Source organism: Asterias rubens, chromosome 3, assembly GCF_902459465.1.
Source record: "Asterias rubens chromosome 3, eAstRub1.3, whole genome shotgun sequence".
In the NCBI taxonomy this organism is placed as follows: domain Eukaryota; kingdom Metazoa; phylum Echinodermata; class Asteroidea; order Forcipulatida; family Asteriidae; genus Asterias; species Asterias rubens.
This window is the reverse complement of record NC_047064.1, coordinates 2,085,002-2,106,506: the sequence shown is the minus strand read 5'-3', so window position 1 is coordinate 2,106,506 and position 21,505 is coordinate 2,085,002. Positions and strand designations below refer to the sequence as shown.

General features: G+C 38.3%; 1 protein-coding gene across 1 annotated transcript; it reads right to left on the bottom strand.

Moving 5' to 3' along the window:
* Positions 1-11,611: 11,611 nt before the first annotated feature.
* On the bottom strand, positions 11,612-20,677 carry LOC117288597 (homeobox even-skipped homolog protein 2-like). The gene is made up of 3 exons (XM_033769514.1): positions 20,332-20,677; positions 16,832-16,989; positions 11,612-12,405 (listed from the first exon to the last, which is right to left on the bottom strand). The coding sequence occupies exons 1-3, from the start codon at positions 20,675-20,677 to the stop codon at positions 11,830-11,832; spliced, it is 1,080 nt and encodes a 359-aa protein (XP_033625405.1). The 3' UTR covers positions 11,612-11,829.
* Positions 20,678-21,505: the final 828 nt, after the last annotated feature.

The following is a 21,505-nucleotide window of genomic DNA, read 5'->3' as shown; positions in this document are numbered from 1 at the left end:
AGGCAACAGCCCAGAGGACGTCCAAATCGTTACCTCAAACCCCGAAAACCAATACCCGTTTATGACGATTGATGTTCTTCATTTTGCTCTCAAAAGTCTACGATTTGTAGTATGTAAAGTTAGCTCTTTCATGCGGTAACTACCAAACTTTAGAGGTTTATTGAGTGAGGTTTAACCATATAGAGAAGTGTTCAACCCCGAGTTGGATTTTTCTTTTTTTCAGATTTTGAGGAGTTTAGGAGGCAATGTCCTATGGGACTTGTTGACGCTGTTTCTACATTACTCACATCTCATTTAACATGAATGGAGGAACTAGGGAGAGGTCACTATACAACAATGCAAGCGTTCGGTCTATAATGACTCTATGAAGATCTTCGGAGTCCTGCTTTTCTTAATCCGGGCAAGGGGCAAGAGAACGATCATTTATTGGTGGACATTATTCAAATAATACAATTTCATTACTTCCAATATGTTCACACTCGTCCTTGGTTTGATCATGGTTTGATATGATTACCAAGAAAAAGAGGGGGGGGGGGTGGGTTGTTAAGCTAAGAGGCTAAGTCGGTACTGGTATAAATCTTCCACGAACTTCTCCCATGCATGTTGTTGTAGGCCCAATTTCATAGAGCTGCTTAACGGCAGATTTTGAGCTTACCGTATGATTCCCATTTCATACGTTGCTAACCGATACTGTCTACAAGTACATGACGTATTACTACACGTACAAATCAATTGTGAACACGCAAGATGGCCGCCCAATTTTATTTGCCAACCATTGCTTGAACAATTTTTGGATGTTACAGTTGGCACGAAAATTTTATCACCGTTAAAAGCGCTATGAAATATTGGGCTCTGGTGTAACGCAGGGCAACGTAACCAAGTGCCAATGAATACATACGCAAACAACATCATGCTACTGTGGGTGCGTTCGTTTAGCTTCCCTGGGTCGACCCCGGTGTGTGGCGTTTTTTTTGTCCAGGACGAACATGGGTAATTATCTGCACACGTTCGTCCTGGACAAAACAACCGCCACACACCGGGGTCGACCCAGGGAAGCTAAATGAACGCACCCTTTATACGCTGATGGCATTTTCGGGAGAAACCGCTTTTATGTTTTTTAAATAACTTCGAAAAACAATAAGATTTGATTGCACTTCTTGTTAAAAGCATGGTATTACTTTTGGTCATAAAAATTATTGTCAAAGACCAATATTCTCACTTGGTGTTTCCCAACATATGCATAAAATAACAAACCTGTGAACATTTATGCTAAATGATTGGTCAACAAAAACACCCTTGCTGCGTTGAATTGTGTGCTTTCAATGCCTGAGTAAGGCTCCATGCCTTTTATCAATTAAGTTTTGGGCAATGTCATACGGAAAATCTGTTACAAATTTTCAGGTCACAAATTCTTAAAAAGGGGTTATTTGTCATCAAATCCACAAGCGAACTGATGGATTTAAACCATGACTTAAAGGCAATGGAAACTAACAAATAATTACTAGCATAAAACCTCACTTGGTAATGAGTAATGGGGAGAGGTTGATGGTAAAAACATTGTGAGAAACGGCTCCCTCTGAAGTGATGTAGTTTTCGAGAAAGAAGTATTTTCCACGAATTTGATTTCGATACCTCAGATTTAGAATTTGAGGTCTCGAAATCAAGCATCTGAAAGCACTCAACTTCGTGTGACAAGGATGTTTTTTCTTTCATTATTATCTCGCAACTTCGATGACCGATTGAGCTCAATGTTCACAAGTTTGTTATTTTACGCATTATTATGTTGAGATTCACCAAGTGAGAAGACTGGTCTTTAACAATTATTGTCCAGTGTCTTTAATTAGACGGTGTTAACATAAAAATGTAGAACTTCACTCAAAATATTAGTCAACATTTGTTCTATCAGAGTATAATAACATTTAATCTAAAAGCGTGATTTTTTTGAAGATTAGTAGACAGATTATGTGTTTTTTTCGAATTAATGAAAAAATGCATCACTCATTGATGTACACATGTTACAAAAAAGGTTTATTTTTCTATTTTACCATTTTTGTTGACTCGATAATGCTGGTACAGTCATGGTCTAAGTGCGAACATTCATCAACTCCCAAGGAAAACTCAGAACCAAAGAAATATACTGGTCAACATTGGCGCCGGTTAGATCGTAAATAATTAAGAAGGCAAGCCCTCTGAAAGCATCAGGAAAGAGGAACAAATCCCAGGCATGACCCGTCTCCCACGGCTAAGCTTCATTTTATTAAGCTCAATCACGCATGGTCTCAGCGAGCGATGATGATTGTCAGCAAGAGATGGGGGCCTGAGCGCCGCAGTTCCCCGTACAGCACGCTCGCTCGCTACGGTCGACCTTGGGCCAGGGCTTAGTGCACCTAAAGTCACAAGGATTACTCTTTCCCGTAACAAAAAAATCATGGTTTTAAGACAAATATTGGAGAACAAACACATGAACGAGTGCGATATGGAGGGAGGGCAGGGAAAGGGAATTAATTCTGTATTCGGTGACATTTCGACTGTTAATTGAGAATGTTGAGTTTGAATTACTATAACCCTTGTAACTATGCCAGTTGCAATTAAGCCTTGAGCCAACCTTATTAACTGCAGAATCCAGGCAATAAAACAACAGTTACTTTCTGTTTGTCTCTCCATTTTAAAATTTAATATTGACTTGAACCACCTCGCTGTATAGAATCAAAGAGCAGATTAAGCCACTTTAAAGTAGAAAATAGAAAGATATAAAGAAACAGATTAAGGCAAATTTAGGAACACGCGTCAGAAGCAAGTGGGACAATGAATATCCCAAGTGTTGGCTCGTATTCTAATGAACTGCAAACAGTTCGTAATTAATTGAAGATTTTGAGTAATGTTTCGAAAGTGCATGTCGCTATCGACCGCAGTTTTCCGTGCATTGCTTTCGAATTAGAAGACAAAAAAACAGGAAAAAGGGTTTATAGGAAAAATTTTATATTCGGAAGAAACACCATAATTATACGTGTAGTCTAGAATTAAATTCTACCCATCCCCTTTGTATTATTGGTACATTGGTTTATAAATATGTTTTTTTTTTCAATCAATCAATTTGAACTGAATACTCGATCCACTGATAATTACCTACAAAGTACAATGCTCAATAAAAAAAAATACATGTTTTTTTCCTGAAACAAAAGACAAGCCCTTTTAGGTCCATCAAACAAAACTATTAAGCAAGTTCTTTATCAGAGTGCGATCGTGTTTTTTTTCCTCCATAAAACTCAGTAAAACAATAACGAGGCTGAAAAAAACCCAAGTAGGCTGGATCCTTGACACGGCAATTAGAACATCATGTTTTGAATAAGGAACCTGACAACAAGAACACGACTCTTACTTTTTGTTATGGGCCCGTTTCGAATCCACAGCTTTGGCTTGCTTCAGGCTCCGTTCTCTAGTGTGAATCCCTGAATACATAACACGCCTCTAGTCAAAACATCCGAGGGGCCTCGCTAGCCTGAGCCGAATCACAGCCGATATCCCTGCATGACGTCTAACGTTAAAAACACTTTGTTAAAAGTTTAATTGTAAACTTAATTACTTTTGAAGTGACTCGTATAACACATTATTGTTTTGACTTCTTGCGTTTTAAGAATACAAATTACCATAAAATGTGAATTTCGTTGGTGATTTTTTAATCGGTAAATGGGCGTGGTGTTCGGGTTTTACGTCATGCATGGAGAGCCTGGGTTATCGCTAAAGCCAGTGCGCTTACCGCCATACGCTTCTCCCATGAAAGAATGTCACAAAAACACTTTAAAATAAGAATTACTAGGCCCCCTATAGTTACTAGTACACAAACTAAAATCCAGATATTCATATACACCGTCGGATAAGCCAAACTCTGCTGAGAAGACGCATGGGAGATTGGTCTCACCTGTATATCAATAATCCATCTGAAAAACAACTTTCAACTCTTGGCTGGATGCACACAATCTACAGTGTGTTTATGTAAGAACACATGTATGCAAAAACCCCTAAAACATTCCTCTAACTTGCTAAAATCTTAAAGGACTTGGGTACTTTTTGTAACACAAAACTCAATGTCCACCGATTTACATTACTTACACAGTTTGAAGATAATGATAGTAGAAAGCGTACCTTAAAATATTAGTTGCTGAGGTGCTGTAGTTTTTGAGAAATGAGTAAAACAATGTCATGAAAATACGTTTTTACATGCTCAAATAATTTTCGTCTTATGATCACTGAGACGAAAACTATTTTCATTACATTGTTTTACTCATTTCTCAAAAACTACAGCACTCCAGCAAATAATATTTTCAGGGAAGCTTTCTACCATCATTATCTTCAAACTATGTAAGTTTAGTGTAAATCTGTAGACATTGTGTTTTTTTGTCCTACAAAAAACACATATCTGATGGGTTAATCAAACACAAAACGGCCTCCCTCTATCTCAGGTTTGCATTATACGTCTTGGTTAAAAGAAGACCAATTGCCATGACGGGAATTGAACCCACACTGATTATTCAGGGGAGGTTTAGGTAGTTTTTGCATATTTTGGTGTTTTTGTCACAATTCTTTGGTGTTTTAACTTATCTTTTGTTCAGTTTTTGTGTAAATCATATGTTTCTGTATTTTTTAATATTCTGTCTTGGAGCTTTTTATCAATGTTGTGACCTGTAAATTTTCCATTTTTATCTTTTTAATGGACAACTGAATTATTGACGTGAATTATTCAACCATCAGACACATTTCAAAGCAGAAGACCAATCAGCCCCATACACAATAAAGTGTGAGACAACAAGACCAATCATTTGACTTCAACTTGAAATTTAATGTTCTGGCATATTATCCACTTTCTATCAAACTCGTCCTTCAAAACTCGTGTTTTAGTCACTTTCCTAAAAAACCTGTTCGGCTTGATTTCCCTTAAAAGATAGCAGACCTAAGATAACCCTTTTCGAGCCTGTCCGAGCGGCCGTTAATTTCCCCCGTTTTGTTTGATTGGTTTTTATCATACGGGTACGTCGAACTCGCCACTTAAAATCTTCTAAATAATGTGACGGTCATGTGGATGCTAATAGTCTTCTTGTTGCTATTACTAGAAGGAGCTGGGAAAGGCTTGGGAGTTGGCAGTCTGATTTCTAAGATAGCTTTGCAATGCGAGTACCGACATTCTCTCTCAACGGCCGTGACATTGGAAGGGCGGTGATGCTCCGAGGTGATAACGGGACGAGTGCAGGCTTCCACGTGCCGATAGGAAAATGTAAAATTCACGGTTATGTCAACAAATCGGCCAGATCTCGAACCTGGACGGAGTAACTCCGTTCATGCGAGTCATAAGTGATCTTATAATGCTGTATCAGTCATCAGTGAGTGCCAATTGAGTGCATTAGCTGTTAAAAACACTACGATGCAGATCAGAACAATAATAAGAGAGAGTTTGAGAGAAAACTAGTCTCTGGCACGTTTCTCAAAGTTCCTTTTTTAACAGTCAATCTCGAGACATTCTCTTTTTAGATCGGTGAATAACAAGCAAAGAGCTTCAGCTTGTACGTGGGATGGACAAATGGGTGGGGTTGAGGGGAAATGAGGGCTTAATAAAACCGCTAAAGACTCCTTGATAGCGAGGTCCATTAATGGATTAAAACAAAATGGCAGGGTCATTTTGTTTGTTACGTTGTTATGTATGGTGGCCTTGAAGGGACATCAAGCATATTCATTGCCGTAAGTATTTACATAAATACATGTATTCACAAATCTTGCCCCAATTAAAACATATTTACATCAAATTCACGTAAATATGTTGGATGTCTCTTTTTAGGGCAAATATTCGATAACCCATCACGTGTCGAATAGCCGTCATGACTGCGTTGTATTACAAATGTTATGTCCCAAATGTGGCACCTGAGAAGCGCCATTGTCAGTAACGTTCCTCTGGTTGTGTATTTGTATTATAACTATTCCTCCTGAGTGGACCTACAGTAGTATAGTTATACAAAAAAACTTAAATTTGCAACCATTAATTTGAATCATGTAAGGCTTTAGACATGAAGCTTTTATCAGGTATATCAAAGCACACAACTCTATGCAACGAGGGTGTTTTTTCTTTCATTATTTTACTGTAACTTCGATGACCAATATTAGCCCAAATTTTCACGTGAGAATACTTGTCTTTGACAAATACCAAAGGTGCTCAGTGTCTTTAAAGATTCATGTTTGTCTGCATTTATCCACAAAAATAATAGCCAATGTTGGGATACACTGGTCTTTGCCAATTACCAAAAGTATACCCTGCCTTTAAGTGACAAGTCTAAATGTCAACCTTTACAGTCGATCCTGACGCTTTACACCATTTTTTCCCCCAAAAAAATGCACTCACAACAAACAACGAACATACAAAAAAAGCTTCACACTTGACATTCCCCTTCGCTAATTAAACCTGACTGCGTAATCACAATAATAAAAACAGAAAGGCTTGCACCGAGAGGCGATTGCGTGCGAGTAAACGGCCCTGACACATTCGACACGGTACACCCCCTCCTCCCACCGGTAGGGGTGTTAAAACTACAGGCGTAACTTGCTCATGATGAGTTCATAATGGACCCGTATGTCCCATGGGGGTCTTGGTGAGGGGTTATGCCGTTGCTGGGTCTACCCCCCTCTTGTCAATAATTAATGGACGTGCTTTACTCCCAGACCATAGTTCACCGATAGCGTTGCCGGTGTTTGACGCTCACGGTTCCGCAACGCCAACTTGCGGACGCATTAGATCTGCTACTTTTTAAAAACTGGGTCGGTTGATGAGGTAGTTACGTTTGGAGTTTTCTCTAATGTCAATATTTACAATTATATGAGTCAATTTATAGTTTTTTCTTTGTTCAAAGTATATCAACCGAACTTCAGAAATCCGAGAACATTTTTCAACAACTTCTTTATGCATACATTTAGTTTAATTTAAAAAGAAAAGAAACAAACATGAATACCAACTTTATGAATTAAATAACATAAAATAACAAGCACAATCAAATTCCTTAAGTTAGCCAACTGTTATTTGCAACTTCGACGAACAAACGTGCCGAGAGGAGTTTACTCAAGCGTTCTGTTATTCATTTGACTTTTAAGTTTTTAATCGCTGTATAGAACTCTCAAAATAATCAGAGAGAGAGTGCCTTTAATATAAAAAAGACTGGCATTCAGTTTCATAGAAATATCTGAACGAAAGAAAATTGTATTTTCTTATCAAAATATGCCAGCAAAGTACCAGTCACCATGTACAGTGGAGGATATTTGGGCTGGTGACAATTTCTGTTGAACAAAATTGTGTTTTTTTGCCATTGAAATGAGATACCATCTCAATGAATACATAAACATGTTTCTCTTTTAACATAATGCACAAAGCACCTCGAATTCGACCCTGACTAGATAGGCTGGTACCCTTTAGACACTACAATGCATTATCGCTTTACCGATACAAGGTATCAACTCTAGATGATCTGTGAACGTCTCCAAGAAATGAAGGCACAGTTGTAATTCTAACAGATTAGGTCTTTCTAAATTTCAAGCTTGACTTCCAAGATTTAATTGAGTTGTTGCTTGATTTACTAACGGAATTTGGGGGAATCAAAGGAAGACAAAACACTCTCCGAATGATCTGGTCCTTCACTGGTGGTGACTTAATACCCCGCTGTTTTCAACGGGTGCGATTGGACTACAGCAAGCTCTTCCGCCAAGAGAACTCCCGGACAGACAAAGTAACAATTTGCGTTGCAAATCCACGTAAAGAATCTGTTAATTGGTTCTACGTCTCGTGGGAAAGCCAACTATCAAAACTTTTGTAAAATGTTTCCCAGCTTCCAAATCGCTATATTATGCTTTCATCCCCGAACACGCTATGATGAAATGAAGACCCAAACAACGCACTGGCCCAATGTAACGATTTAAACTCAATTTCTACAAATTTCTCCCAAATTAACCAATCATGCCTCGCCGTCCACATTGGGCAATCATGCTGAAGAAGTTATCGTCTATAATAGAGTTATTAGTAGTACCATTCAATATAGAGTTGATTCCTTCTCCGGAGTCTGAACTAAACGTACGGCAGGGCAATCCCCGACTTAGCGTTGAGACATTCACCCTTGACAAGAATTCAAACTTACAAACTGCTCTCTCCCTTTCACGTCAGTGTAGACGAAATCCTTTTGTAACAGCAAGACGTAGTCAATAAACTTGGATTAGCTTCCTACATGGAATCCCTCGCTCCACTGCAGAATATGTAATCATAATGTTTAACGCTTGTTTTGTTGTTAATCATTGCAACTTCACGCTCGTCTGGCTTCGTCGCAGTCCCGGGTTCATTTCTCCCGTGGACGAGGCCGCCTCGCTGCCTCTGTGCACCGCAGAGTCCCTACGGTGCTCCAGAGGCTGGGCACGGCAGCTGGGTCGGCCTGGCCACGGTACGCTTGATTACTCCGTGAACAGAGAGGCTACTCTTTCTGGATTATAGTAATGCTTCCATTACCTGCTACATCGAGACTTCTGTACCCTAAGAAGGATTTTCATTTGTAAGCTTTGGAGTGATACACGCATCGATCTTCTAAAAGATTCATCGGTTGTGCAGTATGTCTTAAGCAACATGGCCATTTCCTTACAGTTGTTAAAACCAACCACCCCCCCACAATCAAACATTTATTGCAGATTCCAAAACAACCAGACAGCCCGTCAGCTTTCTATTACCGACCGCACTAACGAAGTAACAAAATGAACATGACAAATACACAGAGAGTAAACACATCTCACTCCATCATTGCTTTATCCTGTTTATCAATATTTTCAACATTCCTCCGAAATATTCGCGATGAACGAGGGACAACCGACACCCGAAGACGCATTGCTGTCGTTGAAAATAATTTTTTTTTTCTCGTATAACTTAACACAAAATATCATAACAATAAAGACAGATACTACTCGGTTGTCATTTTTGTCAGGTTCCCATCATCCAATAGTTGTAATTCTCAATTGATTATATTGTTGTAATTGGTAATAGTTGTAATTCTCAATTGATTATATTGTTGTAATTGGTAATAGTTGTAATTCTCAATTGATTATATTATTGTTGTGATTGGTACCAGACCATTTTCCCATTAGAGTCTGTACACGTGGTGACGAGGCAACACAGAAGCAGCATAAAAACAACGCGGCAACATTTCAAATTCACAGTTTTCCCCCCATCACACAATCTGGCTGGCCCAGAAAAACAAGTACAGGTAAATAGTATTTGAGATTGATTGAGCTGACTGCCTCGAAATGACCTTTAGCGTGACATGAACATAGTTTTTGGATTGGTTAATGAAATAAGCAAGAATAGCTTCAAGCGTTGTAATAAAAGCAAATAAACAAACAACGCTTATGCACTTTATTGAAGAAATCTGACGTTGAACACGGAAATAATTTGTGTTGTTGCAGGCATTTAACTTTTTTTGTCGTTTTTACAATTATTTTATTTCAGTTTCATGTACTCTTAACTATTTACATTCTTCCAAATGATAACAACATAGAAAATAAAATAAATACATAGACATAAGTATTTACATCTGTATATTAACGGCTGCGTAGTTAGATCCCAAGTCAGATTAAACAAAAGAAAAGAAAAGTGGGATCTGAACAGGAAAACAAGCTAATATACTGGACAATAAATCAATATGTACACTCTCTTCAATATAATTATTTAAATCTGTCATCATAGAATTGTTACTCGTCCTTGTCACTTCCTAAAATAAATTCTCACTTCTTGAGAGAAACTTTAGACTGTTTGATGATTTTCTCGGCTGTAGAAACTCCCAAAGTTTCTTGAAGTTCTTATGAGAACATTCTTTCACAAACTAATTTTATTCTCTTGATACATATACAGACGAAGGTGCTCCAATGTGGATTTAAACCAAATGACATGGGCAAAATGGAAATAAACATGTGTTAACTCACGCCCAATTACACAAAACAACTACTTGCTATTTGTTTTTTTCTTCAAAATTATTCCAATAATATGTATCAGCTTATTATCTTGGAATTTTAAAGAAGAATTTCACATAATCACTCTTGAGTCGATTTAGTGGAACTAGCTTTGAATCCAATTGTGATTTTCGGTTTTTGAAAAGCAGTTTCCCGCTTAAGTTGGACATATTATAAGATCGAAAAGCTTTCAAGAACACAACATTATGTATTCTATCAAATAACTGGATATTTAAGTAACACAACTAAGCGGTAATTCAAAACCTTGAAAATGTCTTCGTGACCCACGATAAGTTTCAAGGGAAACATCTTAGAAGAGCTCTATAGCACACAAACCAATTAATACGACATGAACGTACGCCCCCCCCCCAACCCCGCCAATGGGATTTGTGTAGCGTTTGTAACTTTATCTTGGTATCTCCACTGTGCAAATCTGTTCAAGGTTTCAGTGAACCACAAGATGGGTTCTAGTTTTGCTGTCAACATTTGCCGTCGCTTTCTGCTCATCAAATTGATTTTTTTCCCAACGCGAACGATTAGGGCGTTGATATAACAATCAACAAAATCGAAAAGTTATTGGATTATGAAAGGCATTGTATCGCTCAAACGATATACCGCGGTAGCTTGGAATTTATTGCTCTGTGCACAAACTGGAGTGACCTTCCGAGCTCGAGAAATATTTTGAGATAAAGAAAATTAATTTGATAGGAAGTTTGTTTTAACGCGACATCTCTTTGGAGAACTTAACCTCATAATATGTTACACGGAGGACTGATTTTCGTCGAAGGAATTTTCAAACGAATTTTCACAGATGACTCTGTATATATAAACGAAACAAATTTACTATAAACGAACAAAATACATAACATAAAACTTTGCTTGTACGCTGAGGGACACGAGATAATGTCAGGATCTTAAAAGTTTCATTCTTTGTTTTTAAGTCAGTTAAAGACACTATTGGTAATTGTTAAAGACTAGTCTTCACAGTTGGTGTATCTCAACATATGCAAAAAACCTGTGAAAATTTGAGCTCAATCGGTCGTCGAAGTTGCGATCTATTAATTAAAGAAAAAACACCCTTGTCGCACCATGGTCACACGTAGTTGTGTGTTTTCAGATGCTTGATTTCGAGACACCACATTCTAAATCTGAGGTCTCGAAAACAAATTCGTTAAAAATTACTTCTTTCTCGAAATCTACCAGAGTGAGCTGTTTCTTACAATAATTGATACTGCCAACCTCTCCCCATTACTCGTATAATCAAGAAATGTTTTATGATAATAATTTATTAAGAGTAATAACCAATAGTGTCCACTGACTTTAACATTGGCGGATTGTTTTTTGTGTGCAAAGATTACACTACACGAAAGCTGACAAATGTTCCGAGTTTATTAAATTTTATTAAAAATTTATTAAAATTAAAATCTATTTTTTGGGGGGTCAAATTGGACACATCATCATTAACAGCTACCAGCGGGTGTAAACATGACAGTACTAAACGTATAGCAAAGTATCTGGCAAAGTTCGTGCAAAAATTAAATTGAAGTTAAAACCTGAAAAGTTTGCGCCAATTTTTATATTATGGATTTAAATCTTTCGTTGTGACTTGGAATTCTCAATTTTATCTTAAATATTGAAACATATAGGTGAACGTCTTTTCTTTACAGTCATTATATTTTAACACGAGTGGCAATTTATCACAAGTTTATCCAATGTCAGAGTACAGTTGATCCAATCTTCAATCATTACAACAGTTTCTTCAAGTCTTTGAACAACGTCAACTTTACAAAGGGTGACTCGAGTATTTTGGGACTAGCTTTAAGAGTGGTGGACTGACGGTGCTAGAGCGCAGATCCCAGGTATTGGTGCATCCCCGTCTCTGTGGCCTAACCCTACAGCCGAGAGGGGCATCGCAGACGAAGCGTGTACTCCGGACAAAGAGTGACCAGCGGGATGACCATGCCGGTAGTGATGATGACAAGCACAGGGGAGAGTGGCTTGGGACGGGACAGAAGTGGGTGCTATGAAGGAGGAGCTGGCCGCGACACTGGCTCGAGCTGCCAGGAGGTCCGATGCGGAGAAGCTAGGAGCTCCAGCCGGGGAACCGAGGCGGGCGTATGGGTGACACATTGAACGCAGGAGGTCCGCCGAGCGACTGCGAAGATGTACGGCGTAGCTGTTATACGCATCGTGTGACGCACCGACTGTTGGGGAGAGAGGAGGGTGGCCCGGCTGGTAGTAACTGAACGCTGTAGAGGGACAAGGGTACGGTAGACGTCCGGTCAGCATGAGGGAGTAGAGGTTGGGGTCCATAGCGGCATGGTGCGGCCACGAACATGCTGCCATTGACATTCGTTGACGTTTATCTTTCATTCGTCTGTTCTGAAACCAAACCTACAAGCGAAGAAAAAGAAATCGCATGAAATAAACGCAAAGACGGACATCACAGACAGAAAAACATGAACATGCTCTTCTGTCTTGTTTCCTGCTGCAGCTATATTGTATACAGGAAATGAAACATATTATCGGGCTTAAATTTTGGGTGAAATGCCACAAGACAGAGGGCATGTAGTTCAAAATGCTTACCCAACAAGAACTGATTTCTAAGACCAGAATCTTAATGACAAAACTGTTAATTTAATCACACCTCAAGTCACCATTTGAAGATTTTGTTAATTTGAGATAATTATTAATTGCACTACAATAACTGTATCTCATTACGATCCAAATAACTTCCTATGGATCCTTCAGTGAGTTTAAAATAAGAAACTTGTGCGAGTCTGACTTTCGCTTCAATGCAACTGTTTTCTTGCCAGTTGAAAGGGCTGTCATGCCTTGCCGAAGGCCTTCGTCCTAGAGAACGGTCAGCGCGGAAGTCTAAGACATCCAAAGGACGCGCGCATGCTAAAGGGTAGATTTGCCCCTTAAAGACACTGGACACCTTTGGTAATTGTCAAATACCAGTATTCTCACTTGGTGTATCCCAACATGTACATAAAATAACAAACCTGTGTAAATTTGGGCTCAATTGGTCATGAAGTTGCAAGAGAACAATGAAATAAAAAAACACTCTTGTTTCGCTGAGGTATTTTAATATTTGTGTGTGATTACCTCTTTCTCAAAACTATGTTACTTCAGAGTCGTTTCTCACAATGCTTTATACTATCAACAGCTCGTCATTGCTCGTTACAAAGTAAGTTTTTGCTAACAATTATTTGGAGTATTTACCATACCGGTAGAGTCCATTGCCTTCAAAGCTATTAACTATTCTGGAGCAACCCGACGTAATATCAAGTTTAACCGAGTATTTTGTAATTACTGTTTGACAAGGCTCCTTTAAGATGATACCTAATTGAATCGTTGTATAATATTTGAGTCATTTCATCGAACCTTTTTAATGCACTTAAAATGTCAAGACATTTATTACACTTACAAGTTACAAGTTTTAAACTTTATAGAGAAAAAAGGCGCGGATTCGCGGAAAGTATAGTAGTTTAGATTGAATCATATTTCAAGATGTTTAGACTTAATGTTCATCTTATCCCAAATAAGGTTGGAGCATCACTTAATATTCGTCATCTCAGATTATCATCTACAAAGAATGTCTTAAAGAAATACTTAACAAAATAACAACCGCGAATAAGCCAAAACAAACAAGACAAGAAGAAAGAAAGCCGCGCTACAAGCTGCCTTTGATCATGAATAGTTGATGATTTCCACTTTATCATCCATCACTGTCATACTTCGTCTGCTCGCACAATTACAAAAATCTTAATGGGTGTTTAGAAGGACGATCTTTCAACGTCGACTTATTTCCCATCCATTGATACCGCCCGGAATAGTCCCGAGACTTTTGTGTCTGAACTCCGCTGCTATACTTCTATCTCTTTCGTGTTTAACTCCAGAAAATCCCCCAAAAGAGCATCTTTCTTGCGCTAATAGCCGTAAGTGCCTTCTGAATTATGTAAACAACTAAAGCTTGCTTGTTCTGATGAAATAGAATGCATTGGGAGCTGATGACGAGGCAAATTATCGAAATATATGATGATTCGTTGAGGCTTTTATTAAGACACGAAAAGCTACATTACGGTACGTTTTGAGCAAACAAAATATTGATAAATACTCGAGACAGTCTGAAGAAATAATTTGCAAATTTAGAAGGATATGACGTTGTTATGTCGGACACTTTTTGTAATTTTGCGCTCTACTGGTATGATTATGATGCAATGATGAGTGGTATTATGAGGCTGGGAAATACAGAAGGGTGTGTTTGGTATGGGGGGGGGGGGTCAGATGACCCTCTAAATTAATGCTGAACTAATCAGTGTAGTTTTGAATTGGGTGTTTAGCTGCAATTAAATGATTAATTCTTCAACGCCTGCTGTATTAATTAGTCAAATATTATGCCAACAGCCCTGATACTTCACGACGGCAACGACGGCAATGCCGTCGTTGCCCCTACCGATTGCCGCAATGCCCTTCAAAAACCCGAAAATAAGCAAACAATCCCGATGTCTGAGTAAATTTCACGCAACGAAATAGACCCCAATTTCACGCACGTAAGGCACAACAGCAGATTTCAGGCCCGTGAGTCGTTGTTCTTTGCGTGCGACAAAAAAATACTCGCTACATCGAACGCTAGAGGGCGTTTCGGAACAAAGCGATAGCGTGAGATTAAACGCTCTCTAGTGGTAAAATTACGCGAACCAACGCTAAACGCCTTGCGACAAAGACTCGGCGTGTCTGTGCATGCTGGGATAGTGGTTTTCCCCATGCTTGGTACATCTAAAGTACCATCATGTACAGCATAGTCGTCGCATGCATTTACATGTATTCTGTCAACATCGTGTCAAAATGGAGCAGTTACGTGGGAATTTTAGCGTCTCTACGAAAAATTACACAACGTCCATGACCAATAGTAGGATTACGTATGAACACAAATTATTTATTGTGTATTGTAAGTAGTTGTTCTTTATTTTGTTGAATTAGATGATTGCTTTCTTTTTTCATTGGGTAACAGTTAGAAAATTGAAAAAATTTGAAGAACTATTTTTTACATGCAACTCGGAGGTTTTTTTTAAACTGCCGTCGTGCCCTTCGCAACTTTTTATGATTGCCGCGATCCCCTACCAAATTTTTGACAATTGCCTTGGTGCCCTAAATTTTTACAAAAAGTAAAGGCAAAACTGCCGTGCCCCTTAAAAGCCGAAGTATCAGGGCTGTGCCAAGAACCTTGCATAATTGGCTCAGAAACGCTTCGACTGAGTTACCTGCAATTTATTGCAATGATGGTCCTTGGGGATAAGCTTTATTGTCAACGTTGTTTTAAGTATGAACTCAACCTCAAGAACAAAAATATCCGATGAAGGACTCTAACGTCTGGCCACCAACTATTTTTTCTGCGTTTCAGTTACAGTTTGCAACAGATAATTATATTTTGTCCAAATACCGGACGACTTTACTCTTCGTAACCCCACAGCTGAATGCTGCCATATTTGTTTCTCACTTTGTCAAATCTGACGTTGCTTTTGGTTTTATAGCGAACTGTATATAATGCAGTCTGAAACTGGCATTGACAAGACGATAGCTGTCTCTGTTACAAACTAATCAATGAAGTATAGGCTTTACCTGGTCTTAACAATCTTGTTCAAGTAAGTTTTTAAATGATGATGAATTGATGCTGCCTGTGGTTTGACAAGTCTCGCCCTCAACACTACCCCCAATGTACTATTAAACCTCACTTCTCAACTTGCCCTGTGGGCAATCTGCTTGTTAAGTTGCTCCTAGTTGCTCCTATATATTCCTAATTCCTTTCCTTTTAGACTAATTAAAAAAATGTGATTGCTGCCAATAGCTGTTGCAAACTTATAACCAACCAAAAAGACATATCATATGGTATAAATGGCGAGAGAAAAACTCAGAAACATCAGGTCATTTACTGTTTGCTTTGCAATTTGAAAAATGTGTTAATAAAAAAATTATGATTTTGAGGAACGATGTTATTTCATTGACCATTATACTGCTGCCATTAGTACACAAGAAAGATACATTTGTGGCAATACTATTGAGAATCGTGGCTACTTAAACTTTATGGGGCCAGTGAAACACTCATTTTACTTAAAGGCAGTGGACACTATTGGTAATTACTCAAAAAAGTTATTAGCATAAAACCTTTCTTGGTGACGAGGTTGAAGGGGAGAGGTTGATGGTATAAAACATTGTGAGAAACGGATCCCTCTGAAGTGGCATAGTTTTCGAGAAAGAAGTAATTTTCAACGAATTTGATTTCGAGACCTCAGATTTAGAACTTGAGGTCTCGAAATCAACCATCTAAACGCACACAACTTCGTGTGACAAGGGTGTTTTCTTCTTTCACTATTATCTCGCAACTTTGATGACCGATCGAGCTCAATTTTTCACAGGTTAGTTATTTTATGCATATTATGTTGAGATACACCAACTGCATGTGAAGGCTAGTCTTTGACAATTACCAATAGTGTCCACTGTCTTTAAGTCCACATAAAATACGACATGCTATCCCGATCATTTTCACCCAAAACCATGACAATTACCCTAATTTAATTAACGGTTTAGATGGTCTTTATTGCAAACTGAAAGATGAACTCATTCTTCTACAAGTTTTTGCCGAAGTTGCTCTTGCAACTTCAATGACCAAATTTTCACAGATTAGTTTTTTGTATGCATATGTTGGGATACACCAAGTTTGAATACTGGTCTTTGGCAATTACCAAATGTGTCCAGTACCTTAAAGATTTTGCCGAAGTTAGAATTGTTCTTAAGTTGCGATGGTTTGTTTTACCTTGATGGTAGTTTCTGGAAGATTTAAAGAAGTTGCCAGTTCACAGCGGCGTGGTCTTGAAACGTAATTTTCTCGTGAGAACTCCTTCTCCAGTTTGCCGATTTGCTCCCGAGTGAAGGCGGTTCGATACCGGCGAACTTGATCAGCGTTGGGGTCTCCTAGATCGGGGAGGACAAAATAATAAATCTCAGTGGCAGAGAGGCAAAAACAAATTTTGTGAATTTGAAACCTTGTGATTTGGAAGAATATTAACCAAAGTCAAACTTTATACCCAGACCTCCATGCTGAGACCTAGTGTGGCAGTCGTTCGTTGATAGCACAAAACAAAACCTATATATATATATATATACAGCAAATGACACGATGATTATGGGAGGATAAAGATGTGTTCAGTTTAAAATCTGAAACGAAAACAGAGGTGCGAGGCAAGTAAACAACGAACAACTTGATACCACCAAGTTCTTGAAATAAATGCATCTATTTTTTTGTATTATTCAGACATCACTTAACCCTTTCGGGCTGAAAACCACTTTAAACTGTTCTATGTCTTTCACATCAAAATATCAAAAGCTCTACCCAAATCACACAGGGTATGATGTTAGACAAAAACACAGGGGGTAGATATTTTTGACAAAATTGAAATACAACATGATTTATTATACAGGCTGATCTCGGCACAGATGGTTAAACAGAAATTGATTGATGTGTACATTAAAATCAGAATGCACCACCTTTCCCCAAATTAGTACCCAATTCGAGAAAACTGGAATGCAAAAACCACAACGAAAAGGCGAAGAGCATTGGTTAGAGGGAAAACATTGTCTCTCGATTCACAAACAAATTATCATATTATCGTGAACATTCTTGGAAATAATAAATATTTATTAGAAACACTCATGTCGAAAATAACATTTTTATAATGACCCAAGATGTGGCAGCGTGAATGCGAATTTATTAGCCAACTCCTTAAAGGCTCACCCCCTTGACATCCCTCTTTGTAGATATACAAAGAGACTTTCCTAAATTGTTAATTACATCTTAGAAGATAGGGCTATCTTATTATAGCGATATGATGTCATATGGCACTACGAGAGGCGGTCCGGCCGCACGGTTGTTTGTGCTGACAGTACCCTCGAAACACCCACGGGACCTTGTGACAAGTTAATTCCCCCACTCGCGATTTGTCAAAATTGCTTGTTCATGGCTCGCCGAGGCGTGTGGAGGGAGAGGGTAATATCATATCAAATCAATTATAAATAAGCCTTATTCATTTATTTGGCTATTAACAGAAGCGGAAGGCCACACTCTAGACGACTCTTGTTCATTTTTGTTTGATATCAAGCACTGGCTCATTACGAAATACAGACAATCTTATAACTGTATGATCAACACTTCTGATATGTTTCATTTCATTTTATTTTATTGATTGGAATCCTTGTTGGATAAACTTCGGTTTGAAGTGCAGATTTGAAATGTCAAGAAATGAAACTGTTGGTCATTCAAACTTCGATGAAGAGCAATTAAAATAACTACCTTAGATGAAATTATGTCTTTAATTGTGATTTTTTTGTAAATCAATTTCATTACGAAGCCCAATTCAAAATATTTCCAATGTACTTCATAATATAAGTGCCCATGTATGGGCAATGTTTGTAGTGAAATCCACTCCTTGTGCGCAGAAATATGCAGAAGCAAGTCGGTCTGCAAGGAGTTACAGGTTAAGCACAAACATAAGTTTCCAGTTCAAGCTAAAATCGTTTATGTTACAGACAGGTATACATTGTACGGTTTGACTTCTCGATCTTCTTTTAAATGCATGCATTTTGTGACATTTTTTTAGCCAAACTAACAAACCTTAGATTTTGAACGATAAAGAATATTCGGTGCGAATTTTGTGCTGACAATCGGTAAAATAAGAGAATATATAATATAACTTAGAAGTCAACAGGGACATAATTGCACAACAAATAGCTGTATAAACAACACGATATTCTCAAACTCATTCTTAATCATTGACCGTTATTTTAACCATTTAGCCACTGGACCGCCCAGCCACCTAAAGCGATACACTGTATTATGCGGTAGGAGGAAAACCTCGCTATAGCTTTTGTTTGTAGAAAATAAGAAACATCAAAATAAAACTAGGTAGTCAATAGTATGCCTACGCATTGGTGAATCCATTTAATTATTTATAGATCATTATTAATTTTTTCTCTTCACACTTGACTTAACGAATCTAATGATGATGAAATAATTTAGCACTTACCGAACAAAACGCTTATTAGTAAACACAAAGGAAACACTATTTATCATTCATGGTGATATTGTCGAAAACTTATGCCTTCGCAAATAATCAGCATTGAGCCAGATAAAAGCCTTGAAAAGCTATTGTATCCATTTTATCATTATACAAAAATAATCGCCATAAATATTACCGTAGGGGTTTTTATTGTTTCCCAATGAGGACTTGTACAAATATAACCGAAAGGGTCAAAAATTGTGCGTTTAATTATAAATAATAAGCCTTGGCTATCTTTAAAAAATTTGAACTACGACTTAATTAAAGTTACTGCAAGAATCTTGAAAAGAAAAACGAAATTATTTTGGCAAACTCGGGCGGTGCAGGGACTAGAGGGTTAATGTTTTATGATTGCATAGTTCTCAGTAGTTCTGATTTAATGAAAATTTGATAACTTTTGCTGAAAGTCCCCAAATAATTTAAAGTTGAACACAAATCTGAAAAGGGTTTTGAATGAAATAAAAATTGATACATTATTTAGCATCTGAAAAACAAGCTTTTCTTGAAGTTGTGTCCACAGATTTTTGAACCGAATCTAAAGAACAATAAATAAACAGATTGTTTACAACATAAAATCCATGTTCTCTCTGTACTGTAATTGATTTATGTATACTTTTCATGTTCCAGTCTTTCTAGAATGAACATTCATCGGATAACAACAAAATCCATGACAAATTCTGTCGATTGTTTCCATCATCCAATAACTGAACATTGCAAACAGCAAAGTATAAATCGAAATACATCTATATTGGTAGTAGTATCCTTGTCTTCAAATATTTAGTATAATTATCTGTTCAATTTAATTATTCATTCTTTGAAAGTTATCAAAAATTAAACAAGGCAGTATATCTGCACGGAGACTTAAGAGTACAATAATTTATTAATAAACTGAGTAGATGTATTAGTGCAGCTGCTTGTGCACAATTGTACACTTTGTGGTAAAAGCATGAAATTTGCTATGATGGTTGGTATTGGGCTAATTAACATTTAAGACCGGGACCCGGTCTGATTTGTGTTTTCATTCGGCTTAAATATTTCTGTTTGCTTCAAACAGGTCAATCAGATTGTGTTGAAAAAGGGAATTCTGGAAACAGTACACGGCCAAGAAGGTATACAATATACACAATTATCTCAATGGCCAGTCCTAAACTCTGACTTTAATTCGTCATTGTTTGAACATTAAATGAAAGTATGGACATACCTTTTCCGTAGTCCCCGTGTACCCCTGATGGGAGAAGATCATCACATTTGTCCGACGGCATGGGGCTGGAGTCGCGCTGAACCCCGCCGCATCTCTCCCGGACTCCGTGCCGATCCTCCCCGTCAGAATCGCTGCTCGCCCCGCTGAATTCATGGTAGTGGAACCCCATCTCGTTACCTGGGGATGTTCTAACATCAACCGACTCACAGCTCTCTCGTACCCGTCTCTGGGAATTCGGGTAAAGGCGTGTTTCCAACGGGATGTTCGGAGAGTTAAATGGATCCGGGCTGGTAGAGATAGCGACGGCCTGACTCGGTTCCATGATGGTATTTTCGGTGGCTGGCATATCGTTACTAGTCATAAAAGAAAAGTGAACAGCGGGGGTTGCGTTGTACGTGATGAGTCCTCCACGACTAAATTTGTCTAACCCGTGGTTGCGGTTAAAATGCCTCCCTATAAATTCCCCTCTGTAATGATGATTTTAAACAGTTTGAAGGACGAGCTTGATCTTTATAATATTACGATGAGTTGAACCATAGAGAAATGGTTGAACCTATACTTCAAGTTGTATAGTAGCTCTCTAGTGGAATTCTGGTGTGGCAAATCACGGGCAGGGCAGACGTGAGATTGGGGGCTCACAAGTTAAGTCGGATACCTGCTTGTGCTACCAGCATCAACTCAAGAATGGAGTCCCACAGGCGGCAGGCGATCCCTCTTCAAAGCAATGTGATTCTTAGTACATGTATTGCTTAACTATCTGATTAAACCAATTAAAGTCAATGCTCATTAATGTTAGAGGCTTTGTTCCGCCCCTTTAGTGTTTTGTAATTGATACTACCAAAGAACAACTTCCACGGAGTAGCCACTGAGTGGAGACGGAGTTCGGGTCAGTCCATTCAAGTCGAAGGGGGTGTTTAAGTCATGCTCTCTGAGGAGCCTGAACCGTGACTTATTAGGAGAAAATTCAAAAGGCACTAACAACGGGGTAATGCCTTTCATCCTCGACTGTATGGAATTCCATAAATGCCACTAACGGGGAGTTTCTGTGTAAAAAGCCCTTCGCCGAAGCTGAACAGATTTTATCCTTCCGTGGCTAGAGTGGTTACATTTCCTGACTGTCGAGATACTTGAATCCAGAGAGAGGCAGAGAAGTTACCATCGTTGCATTTGTGAA

Excerpts from the sequence above, each read along its gene's own strand:
- LOC117288597 (XM_033769514.1), bottom strand. The coding sequence starts at position 20,677 with ATGCCAGCCACCGAAAATACCATCATGGAACCGAGTCAGGCCGTCGCT. Across the intron at positions 16,990-20,331 it reads ACACGGGGACTACGGAAAAG|GAGACCCCAACGCTGATCAA; the intron begins GTATGTCCATAC and ends TCCCCGATCTAG. Across the intron at positions 12,406-16,831 it reads TTCCAGAAACTACCATCAAG|GTTTGGTTTCAGAACAGACG; the intron begins GTAAAACAAACC and ends CTTCGCTTGTAG.